The 27602-nt window shown below is 46.1% G+C and overlaps 2 protein-coding genes across 4 annotated transcripts; one reads left to right on the plus strand and one right to left on the minus strand.

Moving 5' to 3' along the window:
- The first annotated feature begins 363 nt into the window (after positions 1-363).
- Positions 364-24210, plus strand: rad54l2 (RAD54 like 2). Of its 2 annotated transcripts, XR_003777240.2 has the most exons (23): positions 364-477; positions 4373-4581; positions 6901-7276; positions 7564-7697; positions 7782-7982; positions 9979-10214; positions 10325-10507; positions 10595-10728; positions 11792-11988; positions 12225-12567; positions 12770-12947; positions 13030-13242; positions 13886-14004; positions 14188-14306; positions 14436-14535; positions 15065-15270; positions 18141-18316; positions 18448-18644; positions 18972-19156; positions 19438-19527; positions 19908-20000; positions 20415-21616; positions 21734-24210. XR_003777240.2 is itself a non-coding variant. In XM_029113921.2 (22 exons), the coding sequence occupies exons 2-22, from the start codon at positions 4425-4427 to the stop codon at positions 21440-21442; spliced, it is 4665 nt and encodes a 1554-aa protein (XP_028969754.2). In that variant the 5' UTR covers positions 364-477; positions 4373-4424; the 3' UTR covers positions 21443-24210. The 2 variants fall into 2 exon arrangements, 1 of the variants encoding a protein (XP_028969754.2); XM_029113921.2 differs by having other exon boundaries at positions 20415-24210.
- On the minus strand, positions 24008-26845 carry LOC105028119 (cytochrome b561 domain-containing protein 2). 2 transcript variants are annotated; one of them, XM_010900640.5, is made up of 4 exons: positions 26687-26845; positions 26206-26424; positions 26079-26116; positions 24008-25915 (listed from the first exon to the last, which is right to left on the minus strand). In XM_010900640.5, the coding sequence occupies exons 2-4, from the start codon at positions 26324-26326 to the stop codon at positions 25412-25414; spliced, it is 663 nt and encodes a 220-aa protein (XP_010898942.1). In that variant the 5' UTR covers positions 26327-26424; positions 26687-26845; the 3' UTR covers positions 24008-25411. The 2 variants fall into 2 exon arrangements, with proteins under 2 accessions (XP_010898942.1, XP_010898941.2); XM_010900639.5 differs by having other exon boundaries at positions 26662-26845.
- Positions 26846-27602: the final 757 nt, after the last annotated feature.

Here is a 27602-nt window from a genome sequence, read left to right on the forward strand (position 1 = left end):
ATTTCCAATGTAGGCGTTTGAACCCTCACGAGAGTGTGACGTCACATAGACGTTAGTCACATCCCTTCTAACCACAACCATTTAGTCTCAATTCAAGACTATTTCGACAGATGGCGCCATTACGTACTTTGTCGTGTTGTATATTTGTGTATATTTAAAAAAACCTGAACACTAACTCATATGCAATTAACATTAACTACTTAAATTTTTGTTAATAGTTACATTACATTAAAAAAATGATATTTTGTGCCTTTGCAGATTGCAGTTTTGGGCTGCTTTTGAACAGCGTTTTGGGTATTCGAGTGTGCCTCGGAACTAAGTTGTTGTGTGTTTTTTTCCATGGTGCAGGGGACCATTGTTACTGATACCCTTGAAAAAACTGTTAGGAGGATTTATTTTAAAAAAAAAACACTGTTTATAAAAAATTGATTAATCATAAACAAATCATCACTAAGATTTCCTAAGGGAATGAACAATGTAAGTACAACTTGGAAGCTTTTTGATTCGAACTTGATTTGTGTTTCAGAATAAAAATGTGTCATAAGAGGCTTTCTAGAATTGCCATCCTCTGGACAATAGACCTTGCCTGAAACAGCGATGATTGTATGCTAACGTAACGCTAGCTCACCAACATCAACCTAGCTAGGTAGATGCTCAATCACGCACGAATTAGCTAGCTAGCTAACATTTGTGTTTGTGCAGTCGCTATTTAGAACTTGTTTGTTAATGTTTGTGGAACTGGTGCGTTGAACGTTAGCTTGCTAACTCATTGAGGAAAAGTAACATAGTAAGCGTTATTTACTAGCTACCGTATTGTAGCTATATATGTATAGGTTGCTAACTTAGCCAGACAGTTACTACAGGAAGGTAGCTTGCTTGCTGTAATTACTCTATCTATGAATGGACTATATAGCTTGCTAGTGCTAACGTTAGCTTTTCGTAGCAATGTTTACGCCGATATTAGCATTTAATTACTGTAACTATTTTATTTAAATCTCGGTATATGATTAACGATTGCTTGCTAATACCAGTATCTACTTGTTTGTTATGATGATCTTCGTTAGCAGATAACGGCGTTGGAGTAGTGTGCCAAGGGTAGGAAATAACAAGTAAGCCAGTCAACTTGGCTACATCTGTTAAGTAATTAGGCCACATTCTAGTTACCTGTTTGTGATTTTAAGTTAACATTGCTATCTACCTACTGATCTGAGATGGTTATAATCTCGTGCATTTTATATAGGATTCTCAATATTGTGTGTGTGTTGGGGGGTGCAATAGAGAAAGTGACAGGTTAATGACGATGGCATCTAGATGTTCTTGAGAATATTTTTTGTAACACTCATGATTTCTGTTTACAAGCAATTTCTTAAGTTCAGATCCTTCAGTTATGTATTTTCCAATGTCTGCTAAAATATCAACAATGTTTAAGTTTTTCTTAAATATACATGTAACTAAGACTGAATTATCATTGTCAAGATGCAATTCCTTCACTGGGTGATAGGATTGAACGTTTGACACATTGTATTGTCAACAGAATTTAAGGACATACAGGGTTTTATTGATATTGACCTTTCTTGTGATCACAAACTGTAGCTTGCAGATTGAGGTGGAGTAGGCGTCTATAGTACGTTGTACTCAATGTGGTGGTCCTACACTATTTCATAAGCCGCTGCATTTGAGTGTGTAAAAATGTGATTCTGGAGATTGTATTCATGAAAATCTCTCGACACTTTGTGATTATTATCTGAAACTTTGTTCACAATGGGAACCAATCACAAAGGATCGGAATGTTCATTGGATTTGAGAGGAGCATTCACTGATCAGTTATTCTGACCGTGTTAAATGCTGCAGCTGCTTCAGTCAGGTTTGACACTTTCTGAACAGTATTTCAGCTCCGGTGGCCTCACCGTCAGCTGCGGGACTGAATGTCACCAAGCATTGTAGGGCTGGAGTGCTGATCTATGGCTGTGGATCAGTTTTGACCTTTAGATGATGAAGTGAATGAACATGAGGGATCACATCCTGGATCTGTGATCCTGCTGTCAGAGTTGCTTTGTATTTACAGCCTCGGTAACCTATCGAAGATGAAAAAAACGCAACAGCTATTAACACAACCTTTTTTCTTTTTTTTTTTTTGATCTAGCAGGTTTCTTTCAGAATTCTCCCGCCTCATTCTGGGCCCAAAGATGTTTTTATCCAATCTTCATTCTGATGGTTTTATGCTCACACAATCTAGGGCTAACTGACAGTGAAGATGCTTGATTTGGAGTATTGTTTTATTAAATGTAGTAGGGTTTTTAAATGTTGTTTTGGGCTGTATTTCTTATCAGATATCGCCCAGTTATCTAGATAGCAGTATGCTGTTTGCAATTAATCTGCGGTGCATATGTTATGCTAATCAATAGCAATACTTATATTTTTAAGGTATATCTTTTCTAGCCCTTTTGGCTTAATTGGGCAGTGGAGAAAGAGAGTTTATTTATTTTCTTTTGCTGAAAGAGCAGATTCGAACTGGCACTGCAGCAGTGCATGTGCAGTGGAGACAGTGGCTTAGACCTCTGCACCAATGGCCTAAACATATTGTGCTCAACAACCACGCGCAGAAATGATACATCACATCAGTGCATCAGATATCAGCCGGACAGCAGCATTAGGCTTCGGGGGGTCTGGAGAGGGAGATGTCTCTCTGGCTTTGCCCCTCCTCCAAAGGATCTCCCCCATCATGGTTCGAAAAGCATAGGATTGGTTTTTCACAGCTTTGCCTGGAAGGAGTTTCCATTGTTGTTAAATGCACGGCAGGGAGTGTGCGACTGCCCACCGCAGGACATGAATGAAGGGGCCAGAGGCGTTGACACTGATGGCACGGTCATGTGACCATGGAAAGGAACTAGAACTGTGTGATGAGGAAGAAAAAACACGTCGTATCTGTGGTGACATTAGTTTGCTACAGGAAAGCGAAAGCTGCAAAGCAGAGGCTCCAATGCAGTTATGTGGTTTTTTTGGGTTAAATGTACCAATAACAATTTTGATCACAATTACAAACGGCTCAGTGTGTCTTATGAAACCAGATTTAATCATCTAACCTGCAGCGTTTGACGTGACACCCCGATGAAGTCGGCATGTCTATAGAAAATGGGGGAGGAAATTATCTCATCAGAGCCTCTAGTTTGTGACTTTCCTTTTTGAATTGCTTTACTCCACTAGACAGCTCGTCACCTAACCAGGTGTAACTGTCCTCTGTCCCAAGATGTAACATTTGTTTGTATCAGTTTTTGATTTCCCCCATGAAATCGCTACCCCGACAGCAAATGTCATAGCTTTAAGTGGTCCAGTTAGTAACCGACGCCAGTGGATTTACTGCGTTTAAAACCACACATTCCTCTAGCTCAAACGTCTCTGCGTGCTTGTCGTTGTCATTCAAATGTCCTGAATAAATCACTAGGTCTGTCTGTACTGATCATTTTCTGGTATCGCCACTGTAGAAGGGAAGGCCCGTCGCCGGGCTGTAGGTGACGTCAGTGAGGTGAGAGAGCCTGTGTTCTCTGTGTATTGGGTTATCCTATAAATCCTGCTGTACGAGGGAAGGCACAGTCGGAGTGGCTATTGCCGGTTATGTAACTGAGCTCTTATGTAATTGGCCAGCTCGCTCGCACTCCTGCCGCCTCCCGCTCTCGCTCGCACACATTGCTCAGAGACACTGTCACACATATTTTACAACACAAACAAACACAAGCTACCGTTCCTGTTTCTGGCTCTTTCAGAATGTCAGCTTTAGAAACCTACAACTGCTCACCGCAATGACAGATTCTGACTTCCTGGGCACGTCCCTGTCAAAGATCATGCAAATGAGCGTTTATCCATTTATTTATTGCTGATGGGCGTTTACGTAACCATGCTTCCTTTGGTTTCCCATGCACATTTGTACTGTCAACATGATTGTGTGCCCCACAGCTATGAATGAGCACCATCGTATAAGGAAAATATACCTGCTTAACCTTTAAAAAATGAACAATAAAGACTTTTCCTTCGCTTGTGAATCTAGCAATATTGTGCCATGGAAATGGAACGATCCGTCTTGTGTGTATCTGCTCTGAGCAGCCACTGTGTTTTCAGTAAGACTGTGGTCATTCAGAAATGTAGAATGGCAACCACTCTGAATTGGCCGGAACATCAAACATATTTAAAAATTCATATTTCCGTTACCCAGTTTGCGTCCTGCCCGCTTAACCCGTTCCATCAAACCCCACCCGGCCGAGCTTACTCACATATTCTTTACCTTGAGATGTTGTTTTTTTAACGGCCAGGGTAACATGTGGCCTTAGTTGTTTTGACCCGTGGCTGACCGGGTGTTCTGTGGGCTCTCTGACTGCAGGTATCCCCAGTGAACATGTGTAGGTAATGCTCTCTGAGCTCTGTGGGACGCCATGTCTGAAGAGGCGATCTCAGGAAGCGACCTGGACCCCAGCGTTAACAGCGAGGAAGAAGAACTTGAAGAGGAGGAGGACGAGGATGAGGACATTGAAGAGGATGATGATGATGAGGAGGTTGACAACGACAGGGATGATGAAGACGACGCCGTTGGTGAGTGGCAGGGTCTTTGTTGAAGTGCTTACAACTGAATACTGGTTCTTCACAGTCAAAGTTTGCAGTTATGTTTGTCATTACACAGTAACAGCGTTATGGGCAATTAAAAGCTTGGATTATGAAACTTCCTCAACAGTGCTGGCAAACATGTGATAAGAACTGTAATAAGTAGTGGATAATGTAAAAAAAAAAAAAAAAACGACAGTGGAATAATAATACTAAGACCGTAACGTTGTCAAGATAGTGTTGTCAGAATCTTTATTTAGGCAATATAATACTGCAAATGTGAATATCCATAATGAAACTGGTCATTAGAATTTGGCTAAGTGTAGTGACTGGTGCAGGTGAACCGGGTCAGAACAGAAGACTACATTCTAGAAGTAAGTCTAATTCACTTCAATTAGTCTCTTAATGTATCACAGTCACCACTGTTCAGGATTTTGTTTTTAGGAGTAGAATCACCTTTCATTTTCACCCATTTCGCACACATGGCTGGTGATAGTGCTTTCAAACACTGAGATATCATTGGTGAACTTGTAATTTAGAAGAACTCCACCATTGCCCCTTTATTGCCTTCAGGGACTAAGGCTTGCTGTGTTTATTATGTATTGTCTTCCTTCGACCACAGCCCTTGCTGATGGCTACTTCGCTGAGCAGAATCCACTTACCACTACTGAGTTGTGTGGCTGTCCCATCTGAATATGTATATTCTAACTGGGAGTCACAGTATAGTATAACACTCTTTGCTAAATGACTAACTGTAAATGTCAGGTTGGAGCATTGAACCAGTGGTTAAAGTCCTGTCACTCCATGCAAATATGTGCCTCAGTGATGGATTCCTGGGTTCAATACCCACCTCCACCATTCACCTCTGTGTTGTTACTTCAACTGTCTGCTGCTGATTTGCATTTGAATAAAAGCCTTAAAAGAAACAATGAGAATGAATAAGGAGAGTCTCCTTTAAAAAGAAGTCATACTTCAAATGCAAAAGATTAGCAAAGATTTCTTCTCTATATATCGATATTTTAAAGGATACTATAAATGTTTTTCATCAATGCTTCACCACAGTAATGGTTGTTGCCCTCCTATTCAACGCTTGGATAAGCAGCAATGTTGTTGAGATGTCTATTGGAAAGATGAGTAGCCATTTCATTTCCTGATCCATCAAAGGGGTGCAGAGCATGTGAGCCATATTAAAGGTCATGATACACAAAGCCAACAGCAGTGTCCAGAAAACATGAGCGCTCAAAATCCTCCACCAAACCCCTTGACTCTTTTTATCAGAGTTCCAGAACTAGCACATCCCATCACAGGGAACCAATTGAGAGACTTTCTGTGCATCGTGCTCAACTGCTATATTCTCAGTTCTTCTTGTTGCTAGTGACAACGTCACATCACTATGGCTGAGAAACAGCCAGGTGCTAAGAAATGTGCTAAAGACAAAGATTCCGCTAATGTAGTCAACCAATCAGTTATTCACTGTCTGTGTTCCTGTGGCCCCTAAAGCAATGCAGTACACAGGGAATAGGATGCCATTTGTCATGAACTTGTCTGAGGAACTGCCATGTCACGTGGCCCACACTGTTACAGGCATACCAGTATAGACAACAGGTTAGAGAGGACAGACCAGTGTAACCAACAGGTTAGAGAGGACAGACCAGTGTAACCAACACGTTAGAGAGGACAGACCAGTGTAACCAACAGGTTAGAGAGGACAGACCAGTGTAACCAACAGGTTAGAGAGGACAGACCAGTGTAACCAACAGGTTAGAGAGGACAGACCAGTGTAACCAACAGGTTAGAGAGGACAGACCAGTGTAACCAACAGGTTAGAGAGGACAGACCAGTGTAACCAACAGGTTAGAGAGGACAGACCAGTGTAACCAACAGGTTAGAGAGGACAGACCAGTGTAACCAACAGGTTAGAGAGGACAGACCAGTGTAACCAACAGGTTAGAGAGGACAGACCAGTGTAACCAACAGGTTAGAGAGGACAGACCAGTGTAACCAACAGGTTAGAGAGGACAGACCAGTGTAACCAACAGGTTAGAGAGGACAGACCAGTGTAACCAACAGGTTAGAGAGGACAGACCAGTGTAACCAACAGGTTAGAGAGGACAGACCAGTGTAACCAACAGGTTAGAGAGGACAGACCAGTGTAACCAACAGGTTAGAGAGGACAGACCAGTGTAACCAACAGGTTAGAGAGGACAGACCAGTGTCAACAATGCATTTTCCTTTCTGGAACCCTGAGGGCTTGTTTGACTCCCTTTATTCCCTGTCTGATTTATAATGTCCTGCTGCCGTCTCCCTCAGAGCGGCCAGAGAGTGGCCAGGGCAGTACAGAGACGGAGACCCAGGGAGGGAGGGACTCCCCCTCCGCTACCTCACCCTCTGAGCCCCCGTCTCAGCCCCCCTCCAGGCCTGCGTCTCGCTCCCAGCCCCCGTCTGGCCCCAGCTCCCAGCCTCCCTCCCGCCCGGAGAGCCCCAGAAAGGACAAGACCCCTGAAGGCAAAAATAAGAAACCAAGGGCCTCCAAGTCTTCAAAGACCAAAACCCCTTCGTCCCACCCTGAGAGCCCCAGCCAAGACAAACCCTCTCCCGGCAAGAAGAAGAAGCCTAAGGACCCCAAGTCCAAGGACCCTAAGCCTGTTAAACCCTCTAAACCAGCACACATGAGGAAGAACATCAGGTAAGACACAGCCTTCACATGGCCCCTTCTCTTTTACATCCTCCTCTCCTCAAACCCATCCCACACTCCTCCTCTCCTTCACTCCTCACCTCCAACCCATCCTCCTCTCCTCTGAACCCATTCTCCACTCCTCATCTCCTTCATCCATCCCCTGTTCCTCTTCTAACCCATCCCCTGTTCCTCTTCTAACCCATCCCCTGTTCCTCCTCTAACCCATCCCCTGTTCCTCCTCTAACCCATCTCTCTCTCCTCCTTCTCTACACTCATCCAACTCTGTCCCCTTACAGGAAGCTGCTGAAGGAGCACCAGATGGAGGCGGTGACCAAGGCAGCCCAGCAGGAGGAGTTGGAAAGGCTGAGGCGTCTGGAGCAGCAGAGGAAGGAATTCTCTGCCCAGCCGGTCATAGAGGCACCTCCTGCAGGTGACCTCCCTCCCCAGCCTGTCTGTCAGTGTTTTGGTCTCTGACTGTCTGGCTGATGTCTGTGGGTGTCCCCATCTCCTCCAGGTGACGTTCCGACGGTGAGGCCCGGGGACGAGGACTTACAGGGTCAGGGGTCGTTAGAGGCTGCGTTCCTGGCCAGGCAGGACATCATCTGCCTGGACAGCAGTGACAGCAGTGGGGAGGAGGAAGAGGAGGAGGAGGAAGAGATCAAGCCACCAGCCCTCCCCCCCACCAAGCCCGCTCTCAAGCCTGCTGTCAGAGACGGTGAGGAAAGCTAAATAAACTAACATTCATTTCCATTGGAAAACGTTTTCTCCCTGTTTTCTTCTTGTTTGTTAAGACCGTATGAGAGGAAAATAAAATACAACAAAGTTAGTTGCTTGCTTCATTTGTTTCTTGTGCTCTGGTGTGACTTTTTGGTGGGGGAAATGTTTTGGCCCCCTAGTTAATTCAGCCCATTGAAAGGGATTATTAGGGTCAGGTGTTTGAATCCCTTTTTAAACAGCCACACCTCATTTTGGCCGACCCAGTCCTAAACCCCACTGAGATATTGTAGCAGGACCTTAATCCAAAATCTAGAAATGTCACTGCGATAAATCAGATCTGCATAGACGAGTGCGTCAATGACTCCTCCAGGACGCTGTGAGATACAGTTAGGTCCGGAAATAATTGGACACTGGCAAGTTTTGGCTGTTTACCAAAAAATATTCAAGTATACATTATATACAGAGGTGTCAAAAGTACAAAGTAAAAGTACTCAACTGGGTTTGGCTGTGTTCACCACTTTTGGGAAGTATCTAATTAAGATCTAAACAACCAGGTAAAGGGAGTTCAAAACTAACTAGTGATCAATTTAAATAAAAAGGAAGAGTGTAAATTATCAATTAAGGACACTGATGAGTTATGAACTCTGTTGGTCATTTAACCCTTCTTTAGGAACTTCCCAAAACTGGTGAACACAGCCGAACCCAGTTGAGTACTTTTACTTTGTACTTTTGACACCTCTGATTATATATAATATACAGTTACATAATGAATATGGGCTTAAAGTGCAGTTTCTCATCTTTAATTTGAGGGTATTCACATCAAAATTGGAGGAAGTGTTAAGGACTTAAAGCTTTTTAATATGTAGCCCCCTGTTTTTCAAGGGACCAAAAGTAATTGGACAATTGACCCAAAAGCTGTTTAATGGACAGGTGTGGGCTATTCCTTCGTCATTTCTTCGTCAATTAAACAGATAAAAGGTCTGGAGTTGATTCCAGGTGTGGCATTCATATTTGGGAGCTGTTGCTGTGAACCCAGAAGCTCTCAAAGAAGCTTTCAATGCAAGTGAAACAGGCCATCCTCAGGCTGCAAAAGAAAATCCATCAGAGAAATAGCAGAAACATTAGGAGTGGCCAAATCAACAGTTTGGTACATTTTGAGAATAAAAAGAACACACTGGTGAGCTCTGCAACACAAAAAGGCCTGGACGTCCACAGAAGGCAACAGTGGTGGATGATCGTAGGATCCTTTCCATGGTAGAGAAAAACTCCTTCACAACATCCAGCCAAGTGAAGAACACTCACCAGGAGGTAGGCATATTATTATCCCAGTCTACCATAAAGAGAAGACCTCACAAGAGCAAATAGTGTTCTCACCACAAGGGTCACTAGTGTTTATTGATGAAGTGACAGAAGCAGCCAGATGAGTTCTGAAGTGTATAGGGATATATTGTAGGCCAAATTCAGCGAAGTTGATTGATCGGCACTTCAATTTACAGATAGACAGTGACCCAAAACATACTGCGAAAGCAACCCAGGAGTTTTTTAAGGCAAAGAAGTGGATTGTTCTGCAATGGCCCAGTCAATCACCTGATCTCATGCATGCATTTCACTTGCTGAAACAAACAACTGAAGACGGCTGCAGTAAAGGCCTGGCAGAGCATCACAAAGCAGGAAACCCAGCGTTTGGTGATGCCCATGCCTTCCAGACTTCAAGCAGTCATTGCCTGCAAAGGATTCTCGATTATGTATTAATAATTAACGTTTTATTTGTGTCCAATTACATTTGAGCCCCTGAAATAAGGGGACTGTGTATGAAAATAGTTGCAATCCCTAAACGTTTCATTAAATGTTTTTGTTCAACCCCTTGAATTAAAGCTGAAAGTTGTTGTTTCGTTTTGTGTCAGTGTCCAAATATTTCCAGACCTAACTGTACATACCGTTTTATTTTCTCATTTGTGTACAATAACTCCCATCTAAATCGTTCCGGTACCCAGATGTAATCGAGCTGAGCTCCGGGGACGAAGATACGCTGCAGGTCAACAGCGAGTCGGCCTACGACGAAGAGGACGAGGGTACCGGGGCCACGGACGAGAGCAGCGGGGCCCACATCAACGACTTGCTGAACCAGCCGGACGCGCAGGGACGAGTCCTGGTCAACATCAACCACCCCACGGAGGAGGTGGACCTGTACCTCGCCCCTCAGCTTGCCCGTGCCGTCAAACCACACCAGGTGCCCCAGCGGACCGACACACCGCCACGACCCCCCCCCCCCCCCCCCCCCCCCCCCCCCCCGCCAAGACAGGCTGGTGAACATGACGACCTGTTTTTGTTGCTTCCCAGGTGGGTGGGATCCGGTTCCTCTACGATAACCTGGTGGAGTCTCTGGAACGCTATAGGAGCAGCAGTGGTTTCGGCTGCATCCTGGCCCACAGCATGGGGCTGGGCAAGACCCTGCAGGTCATCTCCTTCATAGACATCCTGCTGAGACACACTGGGGCCCACACCGTCCTCGCCATCGTCCCTGTAAGTACGCCCCCCCGCCCCCAGAGAGGAGATTGGTTTGTCGGCACAGCGTTCTGCATGCATCTGTCTTTATCTCTCCCACCCCAGGTGAACACGCTTCAGAACTGGCTGGCGGAGTTTAACCTCTGGCTCCCGGCCCAAGACTCCCTGCCCCCAGACAATGACCCTGACGTGGTCACCGGACGCACCTTCAAAGTCCACATCCTCAACGATGAGCACAAGTATGTAACGCCACTCTGGCCGTGAAAATACGCAGTACTGATGTGTTGGTGTGTGTATCAGTGCTGGTGTGTGTGTGTGTGTATAGCAGTGCTGGTGTGTGTGTGTGTGTGTGTATAGCAGTGCTGGTGTGTGTGTGTCTGTGTGTATAGCAGTGCTGGTGTGTGTGTGTGTGTGTGTGTATAGCAGTGCTGGTGTGTGTGTGTGTGTGTGTGTGTGTATAGCAGTGCTGGTGTGTGTGTGTGTGTGTGTGTGTGTGTGTGTATAGCAGTGCTCGTGTGTGTGTAGCAGTGCTCGTGTGTGTGTAGCAGTGCTCGTGTGTGTGTAGCAGTGCTCGTGTGTGTGTGTGTGTAGCAGTGCTCGTGTGTGTGTGTGTGTAGCAGTGTGTGTGTGTGTGTGTGTAGCAGTGTGTGTGTGTGTGTAGCAGTGCTCGTGTGTGTGTAGCAGTGCTCGTGTGTGTGTAGCAGTGCTCGTGTGTGTGTGTGTGTAGCAGTGCTCGTGTGTGTGTGTGTGTAGCAGTGTGTGTGTGTGTGTGTGTAGCAGTGTGTGTGTGTGTGTGTGTGTGTGTAGCAGTGCTGGTGTGTGTGTGTAGCAGTGCTCGTTTGTGTGTGTGTGTTGCAGTGCTTGTGTGTGTGTGTGTGTGTGTGTGTGTAGCAGTGCTCGTGTGTGTGTGTGTGTGTGTGTGTGTGTGTGTGTGTGTAGCAGTGCTGGTGTGTGTGTGTGTGTAGCAGTGCTGGTGTGTGTGTGTGTAGCAGTGCTGGTGTGTGTGTGTGTGTGTGTGTGTGTGTAGCAGTGCTCGTGTGTGTGTGTGTGTGTGTGTGTGTGTGTGTGTGTGTGTGTGTGTGTGTGTGGCAGTGCTGGTGTGTGTAGCAGTGCTGATGTGTGTGTGTGTAGCAGTGCTGGTGTGTGTGTGTGTGTGTGTGTGTGTGTGTGTGTGTGTAGCAGTGCTCGTGTGTGTGTGTGTGTGTGTGTGTGTGTGTGTGTGTGTGTGTGTGTGTGTGTGTGTGTGTGTAGCAGTGCTGGTGGGTGTGTGTAGCAGTGCTGATGTGTGTGTGCTCCCTACAGAACCACAGTGGCCCGTGCTAAGGTGGTGGAGGAGTGGTCCCGTGACGGAGGCGTGCTCCTGATGGGGTATGAGATGTACCGCCTGTTGTCCCTGAAGAAGAGCTTTGTTACGGGCAGGAAGAGGAAGTCCAAGAAGCCCCAGGGGCCCGTCATCATTGACCTGGACGAAGAGGACAGGCAGCAGGAGCTCATGAAAGGTCAGGGGTCAAAGGGTCTAGCTCAGTTGGTAAAGCATGGAGCTCACAACTTCATGGTTGTTGGTTCGATTCCCAACCAACTAAGACAATATACATAATAAAATAAACGTGGTTTTAACAAAGGCCACAGGGGGTCTCTGAAGAGCAACACAATCCTTTCACAAACATTCTCAACTGGTGTTTTACACTCTCTCCTATCCTCCCACACACACACACACACACCTATCCTCATCCAGGGATCGAGAAGGCCCTTGCCAGGCCTGGCCCAGATGTGGTGATCTGTGACGAGGGTCACCGCATCAAGAACTGCCACGCCAGCACCTCTCAGGCCCTGAAGAACATCAGGTCCAGGCGGCGCGTGGTGCTCACGGGCTACCCCCTCCAGAACAACCTGATTGAGTACTGGTGCATGGTGGACTTTGTCCGGCCCGACTTCCTGGGTACCAGGCAGGAGTTCAGCAACATGTTCGAGAGGCCCATCCTGAACGGGCAGTGTGTGGACAGCACGCCACAGGACGCCAGGTTGATGAGGTACCGAAGCCACGTCCTCCACAGCCTGCTGGAGGGCTTCGTCCAGAGGTGAGCCACGAAGCGGATCAGTCCCGATGAGTCAGCCCACACTGTGTTCACAATGACACGGACCCGTCCCCTGACCCAGCCGAAATCCCCTCGTTTTGTCACGGCAAGCGAGTGCGCGAAGCGCCTCAATGCTTCGAGCGCATGGGTGCCCCCCCCCTCCGGGTCTGATAACGTCCTGCTCTGTCTGTTGTCCTCGTCCCAGGCGGGGTCACGACGTGCTGAGGGACCAGCTGCCCTCCAAGGAGGAGCATGTGATCATGGTTCGCCTGTCGCCCATCCAGAGGGCCCTCTACACGGAGTTCATGAACCGCTTCAGAGAGGCGGGCAACAGCGGCTGGCTGGGCCTCAACCCACTCAAGGCCTTCTGCGTCTGCTGCAAGGTGAGTGTCTGCTAGGCGATCGGGCCGATGGCCAAGCTGTCGGAGGTCCGTTCACTAACGGTGCGTGCGCTCCTGTTTGTAGATCTGGAACCACCCCGACGTTCTGTACGAGACCCTCCAGAAGGAGAATCTGGCCAATGAGCAGGACCTGGACCTGGACGACATCACGGCGGCCTCCAACCCCCGCGGCCTGAAGGGCAAAGTGTCCGACTCGGCCAACAGTCGGGTCAACACCGCCCTGCCGCCGCTTAACCCCATCCAAGAGAGGGCCAATCAGGTCATTACCTACGAATGGGTACGTAACACCGCAACACCTCCACCTGTCAGATAACCTCTCCACCTACAGGCTGAATGGGGACCGGCTAGATAACCTTTCCACCTACAGGCTGGATGGGGACCGGCTAGATAACCTCTCCACCTACAGGCTGGATGGGGACCGGCTAGATAACCTCTCCACCTACAGGCTGGATGGGGACCGGCTAGATAACCTCTCCACCTACAGGCTGGATGGGGACCGGCTAGATAACCTCTCCACCTACAGGCTGGATGGGGACCGGCTAGATAACCTCTCCACCTACAGGCTGGATGGGGACCGGCTAGATAACCTCTCCACCTACAGGCTGGATGGGGACCGGCTAGATAACTGACTCGTATTTACTAGGATGCAGATAGGCAAGAACTTTGGAGACTCACCTACACAGAGTCTGTTCAATAGGAAAGACTTGTTGTTCATCTTTAAAGAGTTTTGCTACGATCCCAACTCATGAATGCAACCCTGGTTAAACCAGACAGCATGCAACCCTAGTTAAACTATGTCAGTGTTGTGAAAAAGATATAATATTGACACTGTACTGCATTTGTGAAGTTGTTGTAAAACCGTAGACCACTGCCTACTTTAACCACCTACCATCCTGTTCCTTGTTCTTCTGTGTCTCCAGGCCAAGGACATCATGAGCAACTACCAGACGGGCCTTCTGGAGAACTCTGCCAAGATGGTGCTGCTCTTCTACCTGATCGACGAGAGCGTGAACAGAGGAGACAAGATTCTGGTCTTCAGGTTGGACCTGTTCTTTTTACTTCTGACATAAAATACTTTATTCCCACCAAACGCTGCCTACCACCTCCATTTCACACTTTACTGGAAACTTGTCAAGACTGGCCAGTTTGTTCTTTTCTTTACACTGACAAGTCTCTATATGGTTCTAGCTGGCTAGCGTCATTTGTTTCATTTGTGTGACAGTCAGAGCTTGTCCACCCTGACGGTCATTGAAGACTTCCTGTCCAGGCGGCCCATGCCAGCTTGTCGAGTAAACCCCGAAAACCAAGGCCAGACCTGGGTTCGCAACCTCAACTATTACAGTGAGTCGTTATCGCCGTAATCGCTACAGACAGGACCCCTCAGCTACACACAGTCAGTGGGTTTACCGGGTACAGGATTGATCTGGGATGCTAATGTGCTGAATGTTCGGCTCGTCTGTCGATGTCCAGGGTTGGATGGGAGTACATCAGCTTCGGAGAGGGAGAGACTCATCAACCAGTTCAACAACCCAGAGAATACCACTGCATGGGTCTTCCTCCTGTCAACACGGTAGGTGTCTGTATAGAGACAAAGACAGGCTCCAGTGGGTCTTCTGATGGCCCACGTCCTTTCAAGTAATTCTGTCTCTGTGTTAATGTTTTTGACTGGCTCACGTAGTGATTCACATGATTGCATATATCGCCATGCCACATACTTAGACTCAACCGTTTACTTATGCGTGCATGTTGATACCGACCATGTTGTACAAGCCCTGCTTGTAGTCCGTGTTAATTAAAGCCCTGCTTGTAGTCCGTGTTAATTAAAGCCCTGCTTGTAGTCCGTGTTAATTAAAGCCCTGCTTGTAGTCCGTGTTAATTAAAGCCCTGCTTGTAGTCCGTGTTAATTAAAGCCCTGCTTGTAGTCAGTGTTAATAAAAGCCCTGCTTGTAGTCAGTGTTAATAAAAGCCCTGCTTGTAGTCAGTGTTAATAAAAGCCCTGCTTGTAGTCAGTGTTAATTAAAGCCCTGCTTGTAGTCTGTGTTAATTAAAGCCCTGCTTGTAGTCTGTGTTAATTAAAGGCCATGTTTTGGGTCTTACAGGGCGGGCTGCTTGGGGGTTAACCTGATCGGGGCCAATCGGGTGGTGGTGTTTGACGCGTCATGGAACCCATGTCACGATGCTCAGGCGGTGTGTAGAGTGTACCGCTACGGCCAGAGGAAACGCTGCCACATCTACCGACTGGTCTGTGACTTCACTCTGGAGAAGAAGATCTATGACCGACAAGTCTCCAAACAGGGCATGTCTGGTAAGGGAAGGTTAGGGATAAGGATGGGGTGTTAAGGCTGTGGGGGTGTTAAGGATGTGGGGGGGTGTTAAGGATGTGGGGGGTGTTAAGGATGTGGGGGCGTGTTAAGGATGTGGGGGCGTGTTGAGGATGTGGGGGCGTGTTACGGGTGTGAGGGGGGGGGGTGTTAAGGGTGTGGGGGGGGTGTTAAGGGTGTGGGGGGGGTGTTAAGGGTGTGGGGGGGTGTGATGGTGTAAAGGGGGATACATTTTTTGGCCGATAAAATAAGCACAATAATGATGAACTGTTACTGGCCAAATTGTTCTAGAGTGTTGAATAATAAGGCTGGGTTAAAATAATCGATTCTCCAATTAAAATCGATCTTTGTTTGAGTGATCTGATATCGAGTCATAAAATCTCTAAATCAATCTTTTAATATATGCCTTTTCAAGTGGATGCATGAACACGGAATTCAGACAAAAACGGTATTGAAAGAATTATATATATTTTTGCTTTCGTGTCATATTTGTTAAAAAAAGATGCTAAATTGTGATGCGCCGCCACAGAAAAACTTAATATTTTTATGAAATACGATTTTTCTTTTTACCAAGCTGAGCACAGTTTACATTCACGCAGTTAAATATCGCACGAGCGTCAGAGCGGAGCAACATCCTGCACCCGATGTTCGGAGAATTAAACTAGCGAGTGAGGTCAGAGAAACGTAACTGGCTGTGTCTGTGCACGCACACGTTGGTGTTGACCTGATGTAAAGAAGCTAGCCTACCCATCGTCTGAGACGCAATTAACCAAAGGTAGCTAGGCTAACTGTCACAACTCGATAGCAATAATCGGCTTCAACTGATTTTTTATTAGAATCTCTACATGTGTGGCAGCCATTGCATTCCAGTGTCTGTTAAATTCCAACACAGGCACACCTCATTTTACTTAATGAGGTACTGATTAGGTGATTACCTGAACCAAATCTAATTTATCAAGTAAAGGTATAAAAACCACTACTGTGGTCATCACTATCCTCTTGCAATAGGACCAGCTGGATGGCAAAAACAGTAGTACCTCATAGGTAATTTGAATGAAAAAATAACTATTCAGCATGACAAAGGAGTTGAAAAGAAAAGCTTTGAGTGAGGAAAAGAAGAGTTCAATTCTGGCTTACTGGCAGAGGGATATAGTGAGCGTCAGGTTGCTTCAATCCTTAAAATGTCAAAGATGGCGGTTCATAAGAACAAGGTCAAGCAACTGACATTGATGACAACAAAGCTACAGACTGGCAGAGGCCGAAAAAGACTGTCCACTGACCGAGATGACGTCAACTTGTTCGAATGTCACTCAACAACCGTAGGATGACATCACGTGACATACAAAGAGAATGTCAAACAGCAGCTGGATGAAGTGCACGGTTCGAAACAGGCTCCTAGGTTCAGGGCTGAAGTTGTGCAAAGCTAGAAAAAAGCTCTTATATCTATGAGAAGGAAAGAAGAGCCACGCTGAAGTTTGCAGAAGACCACAAGACCTTTGTGAAGGATGCATGAATCAAGCCAAGTACAAGGTTATCCTGGAAGAACACCTGCTTCCTTCTGCTCTGACAATGTTCCCCAAATCTGAGAATAGTTTTTTGCAGCAGGACAATGCTCCATGCCACACAGCCAGGTCAATCAAGGTTCTGGATGGAGGACCACCAGGTCAAGACCCTGTCATGGCCAGCCCAATCTACAGACCTGAACCCCATTGAAAACCTCTGGAATTTGATCAAGAGGAAGATGGATATTCACCAGCCATAAAACAAAGCAGAGCTACTTGAATTTTTGTGCCAGGAGTGGCATAAAGTCACCCAACAGCAATGTGACAGACTGGGGGAGACCATGCCAAGACGCATGAAAGCTGTGATTTAAAAATCAGGGTTATTCCACCAAATATTGATTTCTGTAAAAATATTAGTATTTTGTTGTTGAAAAATGTATATGAATTTGTTTTCTTTATTTAAGGTCTGAAAACAGTGCATCTTTTTTTGGTTATTTTGACCAGTTGTTATTTTCTACAAATAAATACTCTAAATGACAATATTTCTATTTGGAATTTGGGAGTAATGTTGTCAGTAGTTTATAAAATAAAACAAAACTGTTCATTTAACTCAAACACATAAGAAAATCCTATTTTGATGTTATTATTGTTGTTAATCTGCTTGTGCGCATTACCTTTGGAAAGGGATTGTGTTATAAATTCAGGCACATTACATTGTCCCTCGCCACTGTAATATACAAGTGATTCTTTTCTGGCGTGAAAAACTATTCAGTACCGCAGTGAATGTTTTGTACAAAATACCCAGAACAGTTTGAAAATAAGAGCCTAAAAAATTTACTAGTTGCACTGTATTGTACTAGTACCTTTTCTGAAAGTACTTACTAAAATAAACCATTTTACAAGACATCACCCAGATAGGTCTACGCAGAAATGTCGGATCCAAAGTCAGTTGTCAGTGACAGTCATGCTGGTCATGTAAAAATGACTTTAATGTAAGCATTAACCTGGTGCATTATAAAAAATATTTGAGGGTTCAATTTACAACATAAGTTCTCTGAGAACCTCTTATATCCAAGCAAAACTGGAATTGTAACTGAAATATCCCTAACCTAATTGATATCAAATCTGAAATGTAATCGAATCAGGAGCTTGTGAATCTGATTTGAATCGATTCGGGAAATCTGTGGCGATACCCACCCCCAGTGTATAAGTGTCAAAATGGATTTGCATTAAGTAGTTCCCTTTATTTAATTTTCTGTTCATGCTTTACCCTAATATTGATAACATTCTCCTAAATGTATGTTGTCCTTTAATCATTTTGCCACTTTTGAAATGCGATTGGTTGTGTCCAGACCGCGTGGTGGATGACCTGAACCCCGTACTGACGTTCACCCGCAAGGAGGTGGAGTCCCTGTTGCACTTTGCCGAGGAAGAGCCGGACCCGGCCAAAGCCCCCATCCAACCCCAAGAAGAGATGGAGACCGTTATCAGTCAAGCCTGTCAGCTTTACCCCCACCTCATCACTAAGGTACCACGCAGACACACTCCGTAACATCACCAGTCACTGTGGTACAAAGACACACACACACACACACACACACACACACACTGTTTGGCAACACCACCCCTACTTACAGCCCTCTGCTCTAACCCCACGAGGAACCCTTCCATCATGAGTCTTTGCTGGTGGACCGGAAAGAGTCCAAGCTGACTAAAGCAGAGAAGAGAGCTGCAAAGAAGAGCTATGAGGATGAGAAGCGGGCCTCCGTCCCATACTCTCGGCCCTCCTACGCCCACTACTACCCAACCAGCGACCAGGCCCTCACCAACATCCCAGCCTTCAACCAGCGCAATTGGTGAGTGATGTCCTGTCCTGTTGGGGTTGGCGTTGTCACTCTCTTGACAGGGGGACGGACAGATCCTCTCCCCCCAACAGCTCTGACCCACTTCCTAGATCTCCAGGTCTTCCTTAAGTGTGTGTGTGTGTGTGTGTGTGTGTGTGTGGGGGGGGGGGGGGGGGCACCGTCCCAAGGTATCCAGAACCAGTACACCAACTGGACATTTTTAGCCCAACATGCCATCCTCTGGTAGCCTCCAGACTCCACTAGGTCTAGATCTATCCGGAAAGACCGTCCCACACCAGGCTATGTAGTAACGGAGCGATCGTGTGTCGAATCCTCCAGGCGTCCCATAGCCCGGGGTGATGAGAAGCCGGTGGCCAGCGTCCGGCCCGTCCAGTCCACTCCCATACCCATGATGCCCCGCATGGCGGGCATGGGCATGGCGGGCTCCAGCTCGGGGCTCAGTTTCCCGGTGAACTACCTGCAGAAGGCCGGCGTCTACGTCCAGAGAGTCGTCACCACAACCGGTACGAAACGTTTCCCTGCGGGGGGGGAGGGAGGGGGGGGGGGCGCGCATCTTGTTTTAATTGGTGCTGGTAGACATTGATGGGCTTCAGCAGCTTCTGCCTTATGCGGTGGAAGTGTGTTATTGACAGGGAGTTCTGAGTAGGATCAGGAGATATCCCAAAATGGGACCCTGTTCCCCAAATAGTGCACCTTTTACTACTTGTGACCAGGCCTCATTGGGAACAGGGTGTCGTTCAGGAGGCTGCCGTGGTTCAGTTTTTACCTGTTTTCACCTCCTCAGATATAGTGATCCCAGGAGCCAACAGCACCACAGATGTCCAGGCCCGAATTGGTGCAGGAGAGAGCATCCACGTGATCAAAGGGTCAAAAGGTAACAAGAACACGACCTGTGTGTACAGTCATGTCCAAGTGTGTGAGCCCTATGGGTGTACTGGCACCAACTGAAGACAAAAAAAATAATAAGTAATATTGTAGTTTTCCTTAATGCAGAATATATCATACGTCAATAAAATTACACATTTCTGAAATACAAATGTATTTAATTAATGAACAATTATTATAAAGATTTTCACCCTATTTTCAGTACTTTGTTTAACCTGTTTGACTAAAGAGCTGCCTTGCTTTACCTAATTTTGCTGGATGTTTTTTTTTTATTCTTTTGTTGGCTGATGTAATGAGAGGAAAGACTTGGATTTTACTGTTTTACATCACTCTACACACTGCATGTGACCACATTTCATTTGCTCTCAGGTACTTACATCCGAACCAATGATGGTAGGATTTTTGCCATCCGCTCCGGGAAGCTCAGCAGATCAGTGCAGGGAGGCTCTGCTACTAACAGAGGTAAATCATAGTAGTACTTTACATTCAATCAGAACGGTTTTGTCAGTCATGACAATTAAATCCTAGATTTTTAATTTTCTATGACCCGGAAACCGATATATGATCGAGCGGTCTAGAAGTCTCCAATGATTTGTCTGCCACAGCGATACGACATTAGTGACACCACCGTAGTGAGACCCCACCATAGTGAGACCCCACCCCCACCGTAGTGAGACCCCACCCCCACCGTAGTGAGACCCCACCCCCACCGTAGTGAGACCCCACCCCCACCGTAGTGAGACCCCACCCCCACCGTAGTTAGACCCCACCCCCACCATAGTGAGACCCCACCCCCACCATAGTGAGACCCCACCGTAGCTCTAGTTGTTCCTATGTTTGACAAAATAAATAATTTATTTGACCCTTTATTGTCAGTTTCCCAGAGTTCCCTGCTCCACGCCATCGGTAACGGCTGTACATCCCCTGCAGAGGGCCAGCGGTTGACCCCTGACGGAACCTCCCGACCTTCCACCCCTGAGAGCCCCGAGATCCTCCGAGAGCTTAGCCGCTACGCTGTCACCGCGGACGCCGTCGCCATGGGCCACGAGCTACAGTCGCCGTCGGACACGAGTAGCATGATGGCTCAGCGGGGCGGCGTGGGAGGGAGCAGAATGCAGCAGTACAATCAGAGTACAGAGTCAGACCTCAGCCGGCAGCTCAGAGAGGATATCGGCATGAGCATCAGCGAGGCTCTCCTGAGAGGCTCCAAGCGCAAGATGGCTGCCGCCGCCTCCGAGAGCCGTGGACACAAACAGGCGGGGGCCAAACGCAGCTCGTCTGCAGCTAGGTTCCCGGGCCTCCCCCTCAGCGGTGGAAGGCTCAGTTTCCCTCCCCTGAACCAGGCTCTGCTTGGGGCCCTCGGGGGCCGTGGGGGACACATGAGCCACCCGCTGCTGATGGGAGGCAGCTCCTCGTCCCCTTTCCTCCAGTCAACAGGACAGACTCTAGGGGACCTGCAGACCATGTTCCCCTCAGCAGGGACTGACCTCCTCAGTCACGCCTCCTCGGCCATAGGCAACAACGGACACCTCCCCTCCTACTCCACGACCTCCTCCTCTCCGTTGTCCTCCACCTCTTACTCCAACACCAGCACCACCATGCCCGTGTCCTCTGCCTCCACCTCCTCCTCCAGCCTGCCCCCCTACCTGATGAACCCCAGTGTGGCTGGTTTGCTGTCTCCGGGTTTCCCCATGAGCTACAGCGTGCCTGAGCCCAGGATGTACCCCAGCCCCCTGGGAGAAGGCCCGGCCAGCTCTGGCGGGAGCTCCAGCTTCCTCTCCCACTTCCCCTCTTCACCCTCCAGCCTCCTTGGGTCCCTAGGCCGTCCCGAACCCCAACACGCGGCCGCAGAGAACGGTGGCAGCAGCTCGGACGATGACGTCATCGAGGTGACGGGGCAATGAACCAACGAGCATTCTTAGACCCAGAGGGGATTACAGACGACACCCCCCACCCCCCCACCCAACCCCGCACTCAAACACGGCTAGCCTTCGTAGCCTCTCGCCCACAACTTTTACAAACCCACGGACGGATGATTGAGACAATAAGTTGTACCTCAATTTGCTCAACAAGACAAAGTAAGAAAATCCTTATGCTGAATATCTTACTAAAGATGTGTCTGAGTCCCTGAGGCTGCTGACCCTGTGCACCCGAGACTATGGAGCAATTCTTTTTCTTTTTTTTTTTTTTTGAAGGGGACCAGTTGAACGTGGGGCTTCCGAGCACTGCCTCTACAGCTATATCTTCTGTCAAGGCTTGGCCGTGCACTTACTTTACCCCTGCGATCACAGAGGCCAATCAGGCCCCACGATCTGCTCTGAACCAAAGGACCCGTGTGATCATCCGTTGGGCCGTTGGCGTGAATAAATAAAAAGTGATTTTAGAGTCATTAGCTGTTTGATAGGCATTGTAGCATCCTCCTGACGGAAAGGATGACAAGACGATATATGTGGCCTGGGTGTTTTGATTCTAATAATGTTCCCGAACTGATCTAGTTAATATTTTGTAAATGGTGGTCATACTCATTTGTTGTTTATATACACGGGCCATCAATCTGGGCGAGGGTTGAGGTGAAGGGAAAGGGTGGCAGTTAGTGTTCATATGATCAAGTTGTCTTGATAACCACAACGGTAACACCCTCAACTCAGTTGCCCAGGCGGCCATTTTAGTTTATTTTTATTTCTGTAATGCTCAAATGAATGTACATTCATGTCAGCCTTTTGATAACACACGGCGGTGATGTGGGTGGGTTCAGACATGTTGGCATTTGTTCTTTTTAGCCTTAAATTACACTAAGGGGTCTTCTTGAGTCTTAGTTTTTAGTTCCTTTAGTACACCCTATCCCCTTTTGAACAACGTCAGAACTACTCCAGAGTTAGGGGCTTTCAGACTAGTTGGTGTCCAGTCCAGAGGTAGCCTCCACTCGCTCTGTTCTGGGGCCTTAAATGTGCAGCTTTCTGATGCTAAACGACCCTTGTATAAGTCTGGATCAGAGGTAGGCCTCACAAAACACTAAGACTGTTACACTATAGATGAACGGATCCCCATTTGAGCACAAGTTGCTGAAAAGACATCTGATAATTTCGCTCGACAGGCTATGTGTCATATATTCATCAAGTTCATAAAACCTGGTCACAGAGTAGCTGTGCTGATCTAGAATCAGCTGTTCCTGTATATAATCATATTCATTGTGATCTAAAAGGCTAAACTGGTCCTAGATCAGCACTCTGACCTACCCTTTCTGAATGCAGGCCCTGGCAGTATCCCATTCATGGGGGCCTTCTGTTTAATCCAATAGCATTCTGTTTAATCCAATAGGGTGTACGCGTTTAAAAAGCCAACACAACCATAGAGCTCCAGTGACGCAGTTTAAAAGGGATTTCTGTAACCCACCAGAACTACTGCCTTCTCTGGCATAGATGAGCCAACCAGGCATGTAGAGGGTATGGATGGATAGATGGCCTTACCCAGTTGGAAGCAAGATGCACAAAGAAGTTGCCAGTCTCAGATGGTTGTATCTCCGACAGCATGGTCTAAGTAGCTTCTCTCAGTAGAGTATCTCTGTAGCTCCACGGTGCTGTGGGACTTCTCTGTCTGTACAGGTCTGTGTGTTCTCTGTGATTGGTCGACTACATTTCTGCGTCTGTATTGTCATCTCCAAATCACTGAGTGGAATGGCTCCGGCCTCAAGTTTGCTTCTCTCCACCGGAAATAAATCTAACGTTTAACATGGAACTATGGAGTTAGGCTACGGCTAGCCCGGAGGATTACCAGATATCATTTTCTTTTTCTGATCAGTTATTTTGTTTTACCTCTTGTTGGTCTACCGTACACCTCTCACAACCTTCTCTCCACCACACCCCACAAACCTAACATAAACGTCTGACGAAGTTCTCTCCACCACAAACCTAACATAAACCTCTGACGAAGTTCTCTCCACCACAAACCTAACATAAACCTCTGACGAAGTTCTCTCCACCACAAACCTAACATAAACCTCTGACGAAGTTCTCTCCACCACATGCCCACCTGCAACGCTGCTGTCTGACTTGTCAGTTTCCTTACATCCCGTTTCTAGTCCATCATGATGTTTTTTTTTTCTCCACCTCAGCTTGTAAACCTTTACTGTTTTGTAACTGTGTGGTCTTTTCCATTAAATAATTCAGCCCATCATCCCAGTCCTTTTAAGAGGTAATTATTTCCCCAGAGGAAGCCCCATCCTCCCAGATCACAACTGTTCTACTGTGCTTATAAGTGTCACCACAAGAACATGATCAGTATGCTATATTTTATTTTTTTAAGTAACAATGTTCTTTTATAACATCTTGGTAATGCTAGCTCACCTCTACTAGTTGGTCGTTTATTTCAATGTATGAATTTACCAAAATTATTTATTTATAATGATGGAAAACAATTCATGTGTTGTCTTTTTTGTTCTATTGTACATTCTACCTGTTTTTTTTGTTTTGTTTTTTTTATGACCTGTTTGTCCACATTGATCTTTTTACCAGAGTCCTTGAAAGAGCAGGTCAGTGGTGCGGACCGAGAGGGCAGTGGATCAGACGGAGAGATATGGGCAGTTTCCCCGTGTATCCAGCATAGAGAGCAGAAAATGACTGTGTTACTTCTTTAATGTTATTTTAACAGTGAATAAAACACTTCTCTTGCGTTATTTATTACTTCATTTCAACTGTGTATAATTGCACTGTCGTTTTTATGAGCTTTCTATGTTTCCATCAGTGTTTTTAATTGGGGGATGGGGGTGTTACATATATAGCATGGTGCAGTGGATCCTAAATCTATTCACTTAAATCTCCCCCATTATTTTGTGGGCACATCCCAAACCCCAATTACATTACCCAACTAAAGTCACAAGTGAGAACTTCGATGTCTAGAGCAGAAATTAAGGGATGCAACATTATGCTTTTAACCTGTAATCAAGTAAATTAAAAGTAATTCTTTGTAGATCATAATTTAGATGCAAGTGTTCACCCCCACACACCGGCCTGAACACTGAGGAAACACGGGCCTAGTGTTTAGAACGTTGATCCAGTAAGGAAAACGTTACCTAAACCTTCCTTAAGGACACTGAATATAAGTGTCTGTTAAATAACCCAACTGTAAATATATTTACAAATGGATAAATACCAATATGCAAAATGTAATTTTATTAATATTGCATTAAAATATTCATAAGACAATAGTGACCAGTAATGGGTTCAACTCTTAAACTGGACTCTTTGGAAAGCCCACTATAACAGCTGTATGATTTGGTAATGAAACTGCAAATGTGCAAATTAAATTAGTACTGAAGGACAGGGAGTTACTGCACAGCTTTCTGAAACTTCATTGCAGTCAGTCCACATGCCTCATCAGTTAATACAACTTATTTAGCTGGCATTTAATGTCAAAAAGTAGCAGAATGTTATCAGATGGTTGGTCCTCTGGTTTTGAGGCCATTTGAGGAGACAAGTGAATCACATTTGGATAAGAAACCAGTTGGATTGGTTTGTTCAAACAAAAGGCAATGCAAATTAAAGTAAATGAGCTCCTTAAGGAGTTCCATGCATGCATCCAACATCATTGTACAATATTAACATATCAGTTATTTCTGAGTTTTAGACAAATAACTGGCTTTAATCTCCTTGTTTCTCAGATACAAAACCTGGACCCCAAAAGTGACCTCACAGCTCAAGGCAAAATATTCAAAATTGTCACAAAGAACTTCGATCTTCCGTGTAGAAATGCCAACTAGAACTCAGCAGCGAACGGGATGGAAAAAACTGCAATAATGTACTTAAGGGCACCGTTACTCTAAGGCAGCCTGCATGGTTGTCGTCTCATCTTAGAGTTGGATGCCAGGCCAGGCCTAGTTAGGACACCAGGCGTTTCTTAGCCATGTAGGTATTAGACACTTGGCTCATGACAACCAGAGTGCTGAACACGGGGCACAGGGCAAACAGGTACCAAGCCTGACCTCCCACTGTGCCGGTGAACCACGCTGAGCACATGCCCAGGAGCAGACTGGCACTGCCAAGCAGGTAGGTGACAAGGCCGGACACCGCGTGGTAGCGTTTCAGTCGAGCCAGGGACCAGCCCTTGGCCAGAGAGTGGTAAAGGAGGGGCAATGCCGCCAGACACTGCATCCCGACAACACACGCCGTCCCCAGGCCCACCTGGCCGTGCCATGAGGTGAAGTGGGGCTTGCCGCTCACGTGCTTGTTGTAGATGATGGACACCAGGCCCAGGGTGCCACTGCTGGCACAGAGGCACTGCAGGATCCAGTGGACACGCCCCTTGGTCTTATGGGAAAGCTTCCATATGGGGGAGCAGTGGGGAGAGAACACGAGCACGGCCTCCGTCATGAAGAGGGAAAACTGAGAGGGAAGGAGTGGCAGGGGGATGTCAGAACAAAATAAAAAGAACTGCGAGGAGCAGTGATCTGAGAGTGGTTGAGGAAAACATTAATTAAATGTTTTGTCATTTCTGTGACATTAATTTGCAACTGCCGATTATTATGCACAAGTTGTGTCAACTTACTGCCAGAGTCATCAGGAAAGGGTGCCAAGAAAACAAACCTGAAAAACAGATCAAAGCAAAAGGTTTAGGTCGTTTCAGCACCTAACAGAAAATATTAATATCGGGAAATTGGGTTTTAGTCGCTCACTTGTTCCAGGCTTTGCCAGCACCGTGACAAACAGAGTGAAGACAATACACAACACGTGAGTCAGTATCCCAGATGCGATGTTCCCGAAACTGTAAAATCCGGGCTCTGATTCGTTTGCCATGATTCCCTGACTTTCCGGGCCGTACGAAATGGAAAGGTAGAGAGTGTGCCTCCCCGATAAATCAGTGCAATCCCATTTGAAACAACAGACAGGCCTACCTTTAAAACCCAAAGGAGGGTGATTTGAAAAACGGAAAAAGAATAGGCACATGTTAGATACAAGTACATTCCTCTAACCCAATAGTAGATCAAACCATTGCTGAAACATTAGTGTACACTATATTATACATTGTTTCTCAGTGCCTCGATTAAGCTTCATGGAACTTTTCAAATGGCTAGCGAGAGCGAGCATTACTGAGCTCTAAAAAGTCAACTATGCTAGCGGCAATAGTTTACCATAATAGGTGACAAAAGTACCAACCGGGACATCAGTAGCCTTTGATTTCTGTTGCATGGATTTTATGAAAAGGATAGCTCAATGCGTATAGTGTTCAATTTTCACGACGCTATAAAAACCTGGAAATCTGTCTGCATACATTTTTTTCTGCCAGCAGGTCAGGGAAAACATCAGCGTCCTTTTTTTTTTTTCAGCAACACTGAAAAAACACTTCCGGGTCTCGAAAATTGGGACAATTTCAATATTATGGAGGCCAACGAATTACTTCAAAACTGATATAAATTGAATTTATTAATTGTTTAAGAAAATGTACCTCTCAAAACTTTGGCGACAATTCATATTTGAACACATTTAAGAGTAATTTCAATAAAAAGTGGTTATTAAAACACGTTCCAGGGGCAACATTCAGACAATGCCAATGACTTGATATGTAATACTTATCGCATAGTAGCTCATAAACTATTGAATATTCCACAGAGAAAGCGATGTAGGAAATGTTCAGGAGAGTGTGTAGAGTAAGAAAACCTGTGTAATCATGGGGAGTGTTGTGCGACATCTAGCAACACAATATATTTCACACCCTCTTTAGGCCCCAATGCAAAACAATATAAAAGGCTGTACGTGTACATTTTTAAAGAAAAAAATATTCTATACGCAGCAGTGTAGCAATGTATTGTGTGAAATGTTCAGGAGACAATAGCGTGATTATATGCAAAACAATCGATGGGCACTGTGTATTGGCAATTGTTGCTGGCATTTTACTCCACCCATACCATTGGTCACAATGTAACTCAGTGGATATGAAATACACATTGCCCTATACAGAAAAAAACTATCCAGCAGCTATGATTTGTTGAGCACCAGAAATCCTATATCAAGCAAAAATGGGAATACATTTCACTGTCACAACTACAACAATTGGTCTCCACAGTTCCCAAAC

The sequence above is a fragment of the Esox lucius genome, chromosome 17, assembly GCF_011004845.1.
Source record: "Esox lucius isolate fEsoLuc1 chromosome 17, fEsoLuc1.pri, whole genome shotgun sequence".
Lineage (NCBI taxonomy): Eukaryota > Metazoa > Chordata > Actinopteri > Esociformes > Esocidae > Esox > Esox lucius.